The sequence below is a fragment of the Oncorhynchus kisutch genome, linkage group LG23 (assembly GCF_002021735.2).
Source record: "Oncorhynchus kisutch isolate 150728-3 linkage group LG23, Okis_V2, whole genome shotgun sequence".
Lineage (NCBI taxonomy): Eukaryota > Metazoa > Chordata > Actinopteri > Salmoniformes > Salmonidae > Oncorhynchus > Oncorhynchus kisutch.
Genome location: NC_034196.2, coordinates 43,482,590 through 43,495,420, shown reverse-complemented (window position 1 = coordinate 43,495,420; position 12,831 = coordinate 43,482,590). Strand labels below are relative to the sequence as shown.

Below are 12,831 nucleotides of genomic sequence, written 5' to 3'. Positions count from 1 at the left end.
TTTCAAGAGGTTTCTTGGAAATTCTAAAGCATCGTTTTAATTTTAAGAAAATGTATTGCCCCAGGGCGTCCTTTTTGCCAGTCACTGTTCATATAGACGAGGCCAATACAGGTGTAACCCAACTAAATCAAATGTAGTGTACTATTTCTGATGGGCAACATTAAAAGAAGACTAAATAGTGATTTCAAAATAGTATTTTAATGTTTTGTCATAGCTCACAGGCAAAAATAAGTTCATATCTACAAAGGTACTATTCACAATGCTTTTTTTTTTTGTACATTTTTACAAATTTACATTTTTTTTAAAACAGTTTTGTACATTCATGACATCATATACATTATCTTTCTCACATACATACAATCCAAATAATTTAAGAACCCACAGCCAACACATTGGCACATTGAAGTTTAACAAGATCATAGTCACACACACTCTTAATAGGAGAAACAGACTTTGGCTTTTACAGTTTAACACTAACCAGCCCAGTCAATTCGTTATACAGAAACTGGGCAAAGTAAGTTTTTAACCAGGTTAATGTGAGACAAATCCAGCCACTTCAGAGAAGTGTTTTCACCAAATGGCACCTTATTTCCCTTTCTAGTGCACTACTTCTGACCAGGACACACAGGGCTCTGGTCAAAAGTAGTGCACTATAGAGGGTGCCATTTGGGACAGATATATATAGTGGCTGGAATGTGAGACAAATCCAAACATGCACCACACTACAGAAATTTAATTTAGCTGCCTGTCTTCAGGATTGTGCAAACTCTCACATTTCTGTATGTTTGTTGTTAGCTTTAAAAATACGCTGTATATTGATTGGTTTTCTGTAATGAGCCACACTGGTAGCCCCTAATAGAAGGCTAACAAACATTTACTACGGTATATAGAGAAGCTATTTTCTGGTTCGTATTCACTATGAACAAAATAGGCCGTCACAGGGAGGGACAAGTCTGAACGTGCCCAATGACCGCTTGTTTAACTGTTGTAAAACGTTAAGCTACGTTTTGAATTAAATGAGCACGACCCTGCATTAGAAAAGGTGGTTATGTAACCCAGGCACAGTGGCTCCCTCGAGGGCTTTGGTCTAGGAGGTATTTGTTGTGGGGTTTTTAGCAGAGGAAGTTTCGAGGGAAGTAAGGCCCCTCCGCGTCAGAGCCCAGGGAACTGCCCAGGCTCTCCTCCCCCGAACTCATGTCTTCACATGAATCTTCACTGGAAAAACAAGAAGAAAAACTGGTAAAATTCACAATATTCCTTAGTTCGTCTTTTATCCTGTTTGCAGTTATCCAATGTAATTTCATCCCTTTTCATTAATTGTTTGACTACAAGACCCATCCCAAGTCTTATGTGGAGCTTTAGCTGGTTGTGTAATGTTGTGGTTGAGCTGTTATGGGAACTATTGTTGCTAGGTAGGAGTAGGACATGACAGAAGTCACTTACAACACTCAGACATTAAGTATGTGGGTTAGTTAGTGATACGAGAGCAGGACGAGGATGGGTCTCTTCTGATAGGCTAACTGACGCAACCAGTTAGCCTATGACGTGGCTGATTGTATGGAACCCCCCCCCACCCATACCATACAAGCCATGGGAATAATATAACAACTGAAACCAGACAGTAGGAGTGGTCAACCTCTGAACAAAACAGTGGAGAGGGTGGGGCTTAAATGTGTGTGTGGCTGGAGATTTCCCTACTTCTGTTATTCAGGGGATTTTCCATACTTCTTCCCCGTTGTCGTATAGTAGACTTGTTTGACTGCCTTCTAACAGAATGTACATATGGTAGAATGTTTGATACACATGTTTCTCTACAGACATATAGTCCTGTATACCTTTCACCCTGATCCCAGCAGTCCTCAGGAATGGTTGGCAGTTCAGGGACGCTGTAGTAGCTGGTGTGAAGATTCTGAGCTGTCCTTCTCGACACGATCCAGACAAGCTTTTTATTGTTGGGTTTGCTACATTCGGGAGAAGAGTATTCGGACATACACTTGGCCACTAGTCCTTTCCAGTGTAGCAGCTCAACGTCAGTGATCTGTAAAAGACGACCAGGGCATCGTAACATTGGACACCGGGTTACATAATAGACTGGGTCAGCAGAAACCCTTTTGGGATGGATCCCAGGCGTTGTAAAAGGATAGCAGCTGGGAACATGAGGCCGGGGAATGTGAAAGCTTTTATTTTTTATATCTTTCCATAACCGTGCCAGTTGTCATGTGAAACCTTTTGGACTAGGGTTGTAGGGCATACAATATTCAGAGATGGTTCCAGGGGGAAAAATAGGTTTATTTTGTGTACGAATTTGACAGTTAACACCGGGTTACTGCTGTTTTAAAACAAAGGATGTAATCCTTATCTATGTGATAAAGCTTCAAGGATGTTCTAACGAGTGTATAAATGGGTTTACCTTGAGATGTCTTTGAACATGATGTGCTATTTCTAACATATCAACAGACTGCATGGCTTCAATCTCCTGAGTGAGGAGTGACAGGGCCAAGACTGACGGCTGGAAGAGAAGAAAAATGCATCAAGTTAGACTGCAGCTGCCAAGAGGTCTCCTGAAATATGTAACATCTCATGGACTCTCTGGGGTAAATGGTTACTTTAGCTTTGGAGAACGCGATCCGGCAGAGACAGGCTTTGAGCTGGACCTCTAGTATGTCGAGATTCAGGGCTTCCTTCCTGTAAAGGTTAAATTACATATTAGAACCAATCAGGGTGTGAAAACAAGGTGTCAGGGCTATCTGTTACATAATTTAATTTGTTATGGTGGAATGGACACCATGTTGATCATGTCCAGTGAGAATAGTTAAAACCATCGTCCTACTTCCAGTCAGGACTATAATAAGTACATGTCTAGTTATTTTTTTTCTCCCTTTATTTAACCTGGCAAGTCAGTTAAGAACAAATTCTTATTTTCAATGACGGCCTAGGAACAGTGGGTTAACTGCCTGTTCAGGGGCAGAACGACAGCTTGGGGTTTGAACTTGCAAACTTCCGGTTACTAGTCCAACGCTCTAACCACTAGGCTACTCTGCCACCCCAGTTGTCCAAGTTAATTATGTCACACTATTACCACCTTCCAAATGGGGTTGATTGCTCGGTGAATTGTAATATATTTTTTATAATGGATTCTTACAGGTCTGAGGTATGGGCGCTTGTGATTCCGTGGTATAGGTGCAAAAACGTTAAGGCTGTGATGGTTTTGAGTTGGAAGTTGAGTTTCTCTGAAACGATCTTCTCCATGCGAGTGAGGTCCGAGACCGTAAACTTGCACTGGCTGATACGAATAAGCTCATTGGTGGAAGACAAGTTACAATCCTCTTCGACTGCTTTGGCTGCGATGTGGAGGCAGCTGATGCCGACGCAAGCTAGATATTTGGGTTGGACCTGAAGAGGAGAGACGCACAAAAGCTTGGAATTAGTGGAAATGGGGACAGGCTATTACTCACAGCAATTCCCTTTATATTTGTAGTTATCTCTTTGTCATCAAAAGAAATGTAGAACACGTGTCAACCTTATTGCTAATTAGCTGTAGAGTATGTTGAAATTACTAAAAAAAATGTGCTCTTGATTGAGTCTTCATCTTACCTTCATCGTGGCCAGGAATCGATCCAACAGGTTGACTGCCAGAACGAAAGTCTGTGTACTGTACCCAAAGAAACTAGTCAGGCTCCAGAGGTCCTCCACTTTGGTGTCCCTACATTTAGCTGATATTCCCCTGCTGTCATTCTGTAATTAATAAGATCAAGATAAAATATTATTTCCTTACAGTATGCAACAGTAAGATTTTAGGCATTTACAATGTGTATTAGTGTAAGGCGTTATGGACCAATTTGTTTTATGTTTAGGGATTCATATCGATCATGTGAACAACATTTATATTTAGCTACTGTACTGCAGACTACCTCTCCAGTCGATTCGATTAAGCGGAGTCCTGTTTCCTTCGGAAGATAATTCCTCTCCTGTTCAAAATTGGCTATCAACTCTCTCATAAGTTTCACAGTTTCCATGTCTGGACTCGGTTACAGCAATCTGAATGTCTTTCGCTGTAAAAAACAAAAAAAAACAAGACGGAGTGTGATGTTAGTAAATATTTGTCCGCCCTACATTTGTTCACCCGGTCAAGGTTTGCCTCAGCTGGGATTCGGTGTCAGATTTCTTAGGTTAACGCCTACTTAATCATAACACAAAACGAATCTAATTGTGGATTTCTCGGTGTAAAATCGTAAACATGATCACAAATTTCGTGAGGTACTCAAGACATTTACATCAAAAACAAGCTTGAAACCATTAGCTGTGCTTCAAATCGTCGACGGGAAGGGGGTCGGAGTCTTGTTCTTGCCTAGGAAGCAGTGCCTTAGCTGGCAATAGTTGCGATTTTTTTTTTCATTTCAGTTAACACTCCACATCAAATGTGTCTGATTTTAAAAACGGGTTGACTACCAGGCTGGTGATTTAAAAGGCAATTTGTTTGAGTAAAAAAAATAATGGTTGAGCGAAGAGCTGTGCGAGTCAACGTTAGAGACGATAAATAAAGACACGATACTGTAACGTTAACTTGCAAACGGTAAATAAAAATTTGTCGAAGTAATATGCCAATTTCCTCGACAAGCATGAAAGGCAAGACCAAACAGATTAGTATAGTTTTAAAATCATAAGCTTGATATAAAAAAATGTTACGTTAATCCTCCAGGAAGCTATTTATTTTTTACTGTAATGGATAATAAAATAAGGTTTTACAACACCCAGTAATATTCACAATTACTTCCATTTATTCAATTTCCCTGCATCTGCAATGTGAAAACTGTATATAATTACCTGTAATGTTAGTTATATCGACATTTTCTACGGTCCTAACCTCTTCTGTTTGTTCCTCTTTACTGTCTCTAGTCTTTCTTTTTGTTGTTGAGAGTTTCCGCACCCAGAAACTGACGTCAATGCCACGGTAGCCAATCACGTACGGTATCCATCTTGGCTTGATTTATCGAGAAAGGTCTGCCTTCTTTTGTGGCTTTACTACTATAAAGTATTGATTTTAATTATTCAATTCAAGAGTTGATAGTCCTACACAAATCAATGCTGTATTATTTAACGTTTTGTTTAACGTTTCTTATGGTTTAAAAAAAAAGAGTTTAGTATGCTGTGTTCTCGACCAGCTCGATACTGACAATTCCACGGGCCAATCATCTTTCTCATTCTTTTGCCCGTTCAAATAGTCCGCCCAAAATTCTTCAGTTCTATTGGATGCCTGGACAAACCCTTTTACTGACGAGTGATTTGAAATAATTAACTCAGATTGTAGGGCATAACATTTTTAACTACCATATTGTTTTTTCTGGTCCTGTTATCAGAGTATTTGGACATTGGTTCAGCGGTGACTAGGGGAATTTATCAGAATACTGTTATAGTCAAGAATTTTTTTTAAATTTCATTTAAAAAATATTTTTTTTACTGTGTAAGCTAGTTGAGAACAAGTTCTCTTTTACAACTGCGACCTGGCCAAGATAAATTGGAAATGTATTTCTGTTCCTGCACATCACACAATAACCTGGTTTTATCTGGGGCGATCTGTGTCATCACAGATGGATAGGCCAACGAGTGATATGCTTCAGTGAGGTTGGCTTCTTAGCATTCATAGCAATGGTTATCAACTGTAACGCAGAAATGTAACATAAGCCACAGAATATAGATGTGGTGGCAGCTGCCGAGAATTATATATATTTTGATTTAACTAGGCAAGTCAGTTAAGAACAAATTCACATTTTCAATGGCGGCCTACCCCGGTCAAACCCTAATCCGGACGACGCTGGGCCAATTGTGCTCCGCCCTATGGGACTCCCAATCACGGCCGGATGTGATACAGCCTGGATTCCAACCAGGGTCTGTAGTGACGCCTCTAGCACTGAGATGCAGTGCCTTAGACCACTGCGCCACTTGAGGGGCCCTGAGTATACCCTGGAGTATACGAGATTTGACTTCAGAAGGGTTATACAGCTTTGTTTATATAGCATATTGGGTTTCTAGGGTGTATTGAATGGTGGTGTCCCATCCTCCCAGGCCATTGGCATAGTGGGTTTCTAGGGTGTATTGAATGGTGGTGTCCCATCCTCCCAGGCCATTGGCATAGTGGGTTTCTAGGGTGTATTGAATGGTGGTGTCCCATCCTCCCAGGCCATTGGCATAGTGGGTTTCTAGGGTGTATTGAATGGTGGTGTCCCATCCTCCCAGGCCATTGGCATAGTGGGTTTCTAGGGTGTATTGAATGGTGGTGTCCCATCCTCCCAGGCCATTGGCATAGTGGGTTTCTAGGGTGTATTGAATGGTGGTGTCCCATCCTCCCAGGCCATTGGCATAGTGGGTTTCTAGGGTGTATTGAATGGTGGTGTCCCATCCTCCCAGGCCATTGGCATAGTGGGGTTTCTAGGGTGTATTGAATGGTGGTGTCCCATCCTCCCAGGCCATTGGCATAGTGGGTTTCTAGGGTGTATTGAATGGTGGTGTCCCATCCTCCCAGGCCATTGGCATAGTGGGTTTCTAGGGTGTATTGAATGGTGGTGTCCCATCCTCCCAGGCCATTGGCATAGTGGGGTTCTAGGGTGTATTGAATGGTGGTGTCCCATCCTCCCAGGCCATTGGCATAGTGGGGTTTTTTTTGTATTAGTTATTTGTTTTTAGTTTTTCCCCCCTTTTCTCATTTTGTATCACAAAATGAGGCATTGGATGGGGGCGGGAATGAGGCATTGGATGGGGGCGGGAATGAGGCATTGGATGGGGGCGGGAATGAGGCATTGGATGGGGGCGGGAATGAGGCATTGGATGGGGGCGGGAATGGGGCATTGGATGGGGGCGGGAATGAGGCATTGGATGGGGGCGGGAATGAGGCATTGGATGGGGGCGGGAATGAGGCATGGATGGGGGGATGAGGCATTGGATGGGGGCGGGAATGAGGCATTGGATGGGGGCGGGAATGAGGCATTGGATGGGGGCGGGAATGAGGCATTGGATGGGGGTGGGAATGAGGCATTGGATGGGGGCGGGAATGAGGCATTGGATGCCACCTGCAAGAAGAAGAGCGGGCGACAGGATGGAAGCGAATTGAAATGGAAAAGCGTTGCGTAGCTATTGAAAAAGGTAAAGGTAACAGCTGCTTTACAAGTGGGGTGCACTGTTGAGTGCTACATCACAAGGGGTTTGCGCTGATTGTACGGAGATTGTGACAGACGGTTAAATTCGCGTACCTTAAAAAGGCTAGAACCAAGATGTATGTCCGGAGAAGTGCAGTATTATCATAAGGAGACTTATACTTGGAATACGGAGGAGGAATGTAGGGGAAAAGAGAGGCAGAGGAGGTTTTAGAGAGGGGGAGGAAGAGGGTGAGCTTGAATCAGTTAAATGGGGCAAAAAAAGAGATGGTTTGTTAAAGAAGAATGGTAGAAATGTAAGCAGAGTGAGTTAAATAGGAGGAGAAATTAAAATGAATGAGGGCGAAGTATCGGAGGTGGTAGGTGTGGTGAAGTTCTCGGAGCCTGAGGCCTGCACTGAGGGTCAGGATAAAGATGAGTGTGACAGTTGGAGTGAAGTTTTTGGAAAAAGTGGACCCTTGCCTTTTTGCTGATCCATTTGTGGTTTCAGGGTGGGGTGAAAACAGAGTTGGGTACTGTGGAATCGGTGAGGGTAACCAGAAGTGGTCTTGTGATAATTGTTTGTGGGGCTGGGGATCAGAAATGTTCCTTGCGAGAGAGGCAGGTTCAGGTTTCCAGGGTTAGAGTAGTACAGAAGTTGTCATATGGTGAGGCAGTGAAGAAAGTAGAGGAAGATGGGTCAAGCGGGAGGGATCCTGAGAGGAGTGGTGTGAGTAGTAGATCTGTACCAGTACAGATCGATAGGCCAACAAGTGATATATTGGATTTTTGGCATTTATATCAATGGTTATCAACTGTACTGCAGGGATGGAATGTATATTGCAGAAAATAGAGGTTGTGGTGGCAGCTGAAGAGAGGAATTTGGGTGTGCGAGACTTGACGTAAGAAGCATTTACGTGGTGTCGCATCCTTTCAGGCTGTTGGCCTGAAAGTAGGACTAAATTGATTTAAATACTGGAGTATTTATTTATTTACTTATGTATTATTTTGTGTGAGTGTAGTGTTAGATGGTAGGGTATTTTGTTTTATTTATTTACCTATTCAATCAATTCCAGTCTAGTAGGTGGCGGTAATGCAACATTTATTGGATGCCAACCGCTTTTTAACCTCATCGAAGAAGAAGAAGCAGGCTCGTGAGCGGAGGGGGCGATTTCTCTTCTTCAAGAGTCCACAGTCCTTTTCGGATGTGTTAGACCTATGTCTATTCCGTTCAATTTTTTTTTATTATATACGTTTCATTTGGAAGACCCCCAATTTCTCCCCGAAATTAAACACAACATGGAATCGAAGATGGAGTAACTCAAAACTCTATTTACCTCTCTTGTTTTACCTCAATTTAATGGACCGGATGATTTCCAAGTCAAACTGTGATTCCCACAGCTTTGCAGGGGAGGTAAGCTAATCATAGCTAGCTAACTAGCATAAACTAGTTGTGTGTGTGTATATATAAAATAGCTAGCTCTTTCTAGCCATAACTTCCATGTATTCACTAAAACGATATTGGATAATGGACGTTACCTATTAATGAAACGTTGTTTTATTAGCTAGCTAACGTTTACAATCGGCTAGTGTTCGTTAACTGTTCTCGTTAGGTCGGTAGCTTGCTAACTAGCTAATACGTCAGCTACTGTAACTGGCTTACAAACGTTAGCATAACTAGCTAGTGTAATCGAGTTGATTTTGTGCACCGTAATATTAGCCTAGATGGTCATACGTCTTACTATACGGGTGAAAGATTGTTAGATATGTCAGTTTTACTAGTTATATAGAAAACAAACTAACGCTTCTGGCTTGCTAAATTCTCGAGACGAGATAATGCCTCATCACTGTTGTCACTAAAGATGAGTGTTTCACTAGTTGGGACAATGAATAGCCAAGGTTAAGTTGGTTTTATATTCGGACATTCAACAGACATTGGCCGAAATCCATTTTAAAATGGTAAAAAAAATCAATAACTAATTAATTGATTGTTACAGAAACATAAAAATAGATATGGTTTATTCTATAAATGTTTAGCATACTTTAACCTTAATAAAAAAATTCCGATTTGATGGAAATACATAGAATCTTCGAAATGCAATTTTAAAGCTGTATAAATCAATAACTAATTCACTGTCAAAGAAACCTCAAACTAGGTGTGATTTATTCTATAAATGTCTAGCATACTTTTACAACCTTTTTTGTTTTGAGGAAAAATTCCAGTTTTGATTTGATAGAGGGCATGTAGTCCATCTAGAAGGCGTGTGGTCAAAGTTCTAATGAGTCTGTTATAACCTATTAGAAGGGGCCCCGGCAGAAAATTCTGCGTTTTCAGTCATATTAAATTAGAATACAGGAAAAAACTACGTGATGAAGGGGTCAGGCTTGACTAACGAAGAAGACTGGTGGATGGATCAAGACAACCAAGAGGCTCAACATGGACATTTCACAGTGTATAGCATGGGTATTGAAAGATACCAGAGGGTGGATAACAGGTTGTGGGAAGGGGGCATAGCACAGACTGAGAGAACACTGTAGTATGCAACTGTGAGGGAAATATTTTATCTTTGAAGCACTACTATGTGTTCCACAAAGTGTCTTTAAATGTGTCAACAAAGCATTTAAAAATGTGTTCTTTTTTTTTGTTTTTTCTGCCAGTCTTCAGTGCGAAGCTAGACTGCACAATGTGTGCTTTGCATCATCTAGAGAAATGGTCATCTGACCAACTGGGTTTGTCTTTGTGTACTATAACAGTAGCCTATGAAAACTCATGTAGTTTCATCCTTCCAAGACATTTAGAAGTATAAAACTTTGTCTTAACTTTTTTTGTAATCAGGGATCTCCTTGTTCTAATGCTCCATTTGATGAGAGATACATACTATGACAGAAATTCGCTGTAATAGGTATGTACACATGTATCTGGCACAAGTGACGATTAAACTGATTTGAATTTCAAAGACTGACGACATTGTAATGTTTGATATTACAACATTGATGTGTGATGTTTTTTTGGTGCAAATGTATGCCTTTTTATTTCTATACGATTTAATATTGCCTGAATATTCAATGATGATTAACACCTCAGTTATGTGTGCTTCTGTCAGGTTTGTGGTCAAATGCATGTCCTTTAAAGTCAATTTAGCGATTTGAACAAAAAAAAATCGAATTCAATTTTAAAATGTCTCCTAATTGCAAAAGCATGTAACAGAATTTGGGTATTCCAGAACTGTTATTTACATGTAAATAAATTATAAACCTGTTTTTTTTTAATGTTTTAAATACTGCAGATAAAATGCTCTGTGTGCCAGAGGTGGTACCATTCAGCTTGTCTGGGAATGACACGGAAGGACTTCAACGAAGCCAAAATAGAAAATGATTGGAAGGGGCCTCTCTGCTGTTAAGTTAGAGACTTATAAATAAATGACTGTTGTGCCTTGTAACTGCTTTAAAATGTGGAAGTGCTGCACAAAAAAATGCTAACATTGATTTGGCATACAATTTAAGATGGTAAACATTGATTTGGCATACAATTTAAGATGGTAAACATTGATTTGGCATACAATTTAAGATGGTAAACATTGATTTGGCATACAATTTAAGATGGTAAACATTGATTTGGCATACAATTTAAGATCGTAAACATTGTGCAACTTTATGTAAACATTGTCTTACTTAATTTCAAGTGCAATTTGTTGTATATTAACATTTCTTTAAAGTTATTGCAAATAAATGCATTTTCACTTTTTCTGAGACAATCAGTGAAAACATTAGATTTTATAGCTTTAAATGGCATTTTATAGATGTGTATTTCTATCAAGTCAAAACTATTTTTTTTTTCTCCCAAAAAACAGGTGTAAAAGTATGCTCAACATTTTTATAGAATAAATCATACCTAGTTTGATGTTTCTGTGACAAACGGTGAATTATTGATTTATATATATTTCTAACAAGTCAAAAATTGAATTTTTCCTCAAAACAAAGGTTCTAAAAGTATGCTAGACATTTAGAATAAACTAAATCTAGTTTTGTTTCTGTGACAACCAATTTTTTTTTTTTTCTTCTACAAAAAATTGTAGAAGCACACGAATTTGAGCACAATGGGGGGGGGGGGGGGGGGGGGATATGAGGTAACAATCTGTTTTCTTTGTATTATAATGGTTCAAGCATGACAATCATGAATCTGCTCTGTGTATTCTCCATGCCATTCAGAGGCTGCAGTATCGTGATCTGTAATCATCATCACAACATATTTTGGCAGATATGCGATTTAAAATGGTGTAGGTACAATTACCAATGTGTTGTGTTAATCACTAGCGTGAGCAACAATTCGTTGAGTCTGAGGTTAGCCTTCAAAATAAAAATTCCCCATTTTGAAACTGATGCAAACAGAAAAATTGTGGAATTGTACCACAATTGGACTGATGATGCTAAACAAGGTTGAAGTGTAATATATAAATTAAACAAAATACTTTTGTTAATTTGACACAATAGTAAAGATGTACAGACTTCAGGATTGCATTGGGGTCATGCTTATATCACAATGAAGGGCCTTACCTATGCATCTTGGTTCTATTAAATGGGGTATATCAGCCTATCACAATGAAGGGCCTTACCTATGCGTCTTGGTTCTATTAAATGGGGTATATCAGCCTATCACAATGAAGGGCCTTACCTATGCGTCTTGGTTCCATTAAATGGGGTATATCATCCTACTCAGTGACACTCCCAGAACACAAACCTGAAGAGTTTTCACACATCGTAATGTCGTAGCGCTTATTGCTGGACTCAGAAACCACTGTTAAATTACCAACAATAAGCTCACCAGTCAACCTACTGTATGAGTATTGCTAGTGTATGAGTATTGCAGGGCTGACTCTTAAATAGTCGACTAGACGATTGTTTGGTCGTTATGCTTTTGGTCAACCAATATTTTTTGGGGGGAGGTCAAATATTAGCGGGGAAAAAATTGTTTTAAGGCACACGAGATAGACACCTGTCTTATTGGCACGCATCTCAGTGATCTAATCCATTGCGGAGGCCGTAGGGATGGCACAGTCCAAGAAGAATGGGGTTTGTGGTTAAGTTTGGGGCGGCAGGGTAGCCTAGTAGTCGACTAGAGAGTTGGACTAGTAACCGGAAGGTTGCAAGTTCAAATCCCCGAGCTGACCCTGAACAGGCAGTTAACCCACTGTTCCTCGGCCGTCATTGACAATAAGAATTTGTTCTTAACTGACTTGCCTAGTTAAATAAAGGTATACCGTAATTTTTTATATTTTTTTTTAAAGACAGAATTCACTTCTCTCTCCAGAATGTGTTCTCTCCTGCCAATCTGTGCACATTCATTGTTTCATAACTTAATTGTTTGCGTTTTGATTTGTTAGTGTCTTATCAATTCTCCATTACATACATTAGTTAATTCCTATACTTTCTAATCTATAATGTTTGTTTGGTTACGGTAATGGCTGGTAATATATTCAATACATTATTATTCCAGTCTTTTTACTGTTTACCGCAACCTATACTACACTAGTGAGAAACATGTTTTTGGTTTATTTCGTTCCATTGTATGAGTTTTGTCAGTTTAGTCGTTGTCTTTTGTTTGGAGCGCTCCTGTCAGTGTTGAGTAAGGATGCACACCTGAATACGCAACGAAATAGAGGCTACTTTGCCTGCATGCGATTGTAGGTATATAAATGTGCCCATT

General features: G+C 40.1%; 2 protein-coding genes across 6 annotated transcripts in view; one reads left to right on the top strand and one right to left on the bottom strand.

The window, feature by feature from the left end:
- Positions 1-12,831, top strand: part of LOC109868290 (cyclin-I) — a 65,801-nt gene that overhangs the window by 17,710 nt on the left and 35,260 nt on the right. The window contains exon 1 of one of the 5 annotated variants that reach the window (XM_020457730.2): positions 8,207-8,541. The exons of 3 other annotated variants lie outside the window; for them this stretch is intronic. The gene's annotated coding sequence lies outside the window, so the exon portion shown is untranslated. Of the gene's footprint in view, positions 1-8,206; positions 8,542-12,831 lie in introns of those variants that run through there. One more of the 5 variants, XM_020457733.2, reaches the window with a different exon arrangement.
- Positions 180-5,111, bottom strand: LOC109868291 (cyclin-G2). The gene is made up of 8 exons (XM_020457736.2): positions 4,825-5,111; positions 3,912-4,052; positions 3,595-3,735; positions 3,143-3,393; positions 2,607-2,685; positions 2,411-2,509; positions 1,836-2,038; positions 180-1,215 (listed from the first exon to the last, which is right to left on the bottom strand). Exons 2-8 carry the CDS (start codon positions 4,014-4,016, stop codon positions 1,113-1,115), a joined length of 981 nt encoding a protein of 326 aa, XP_020313325.1. The 5' UTR covers positions 4,017-4,052; positions 4,825-5,111; the 3' UTR covers positions 180-1,112.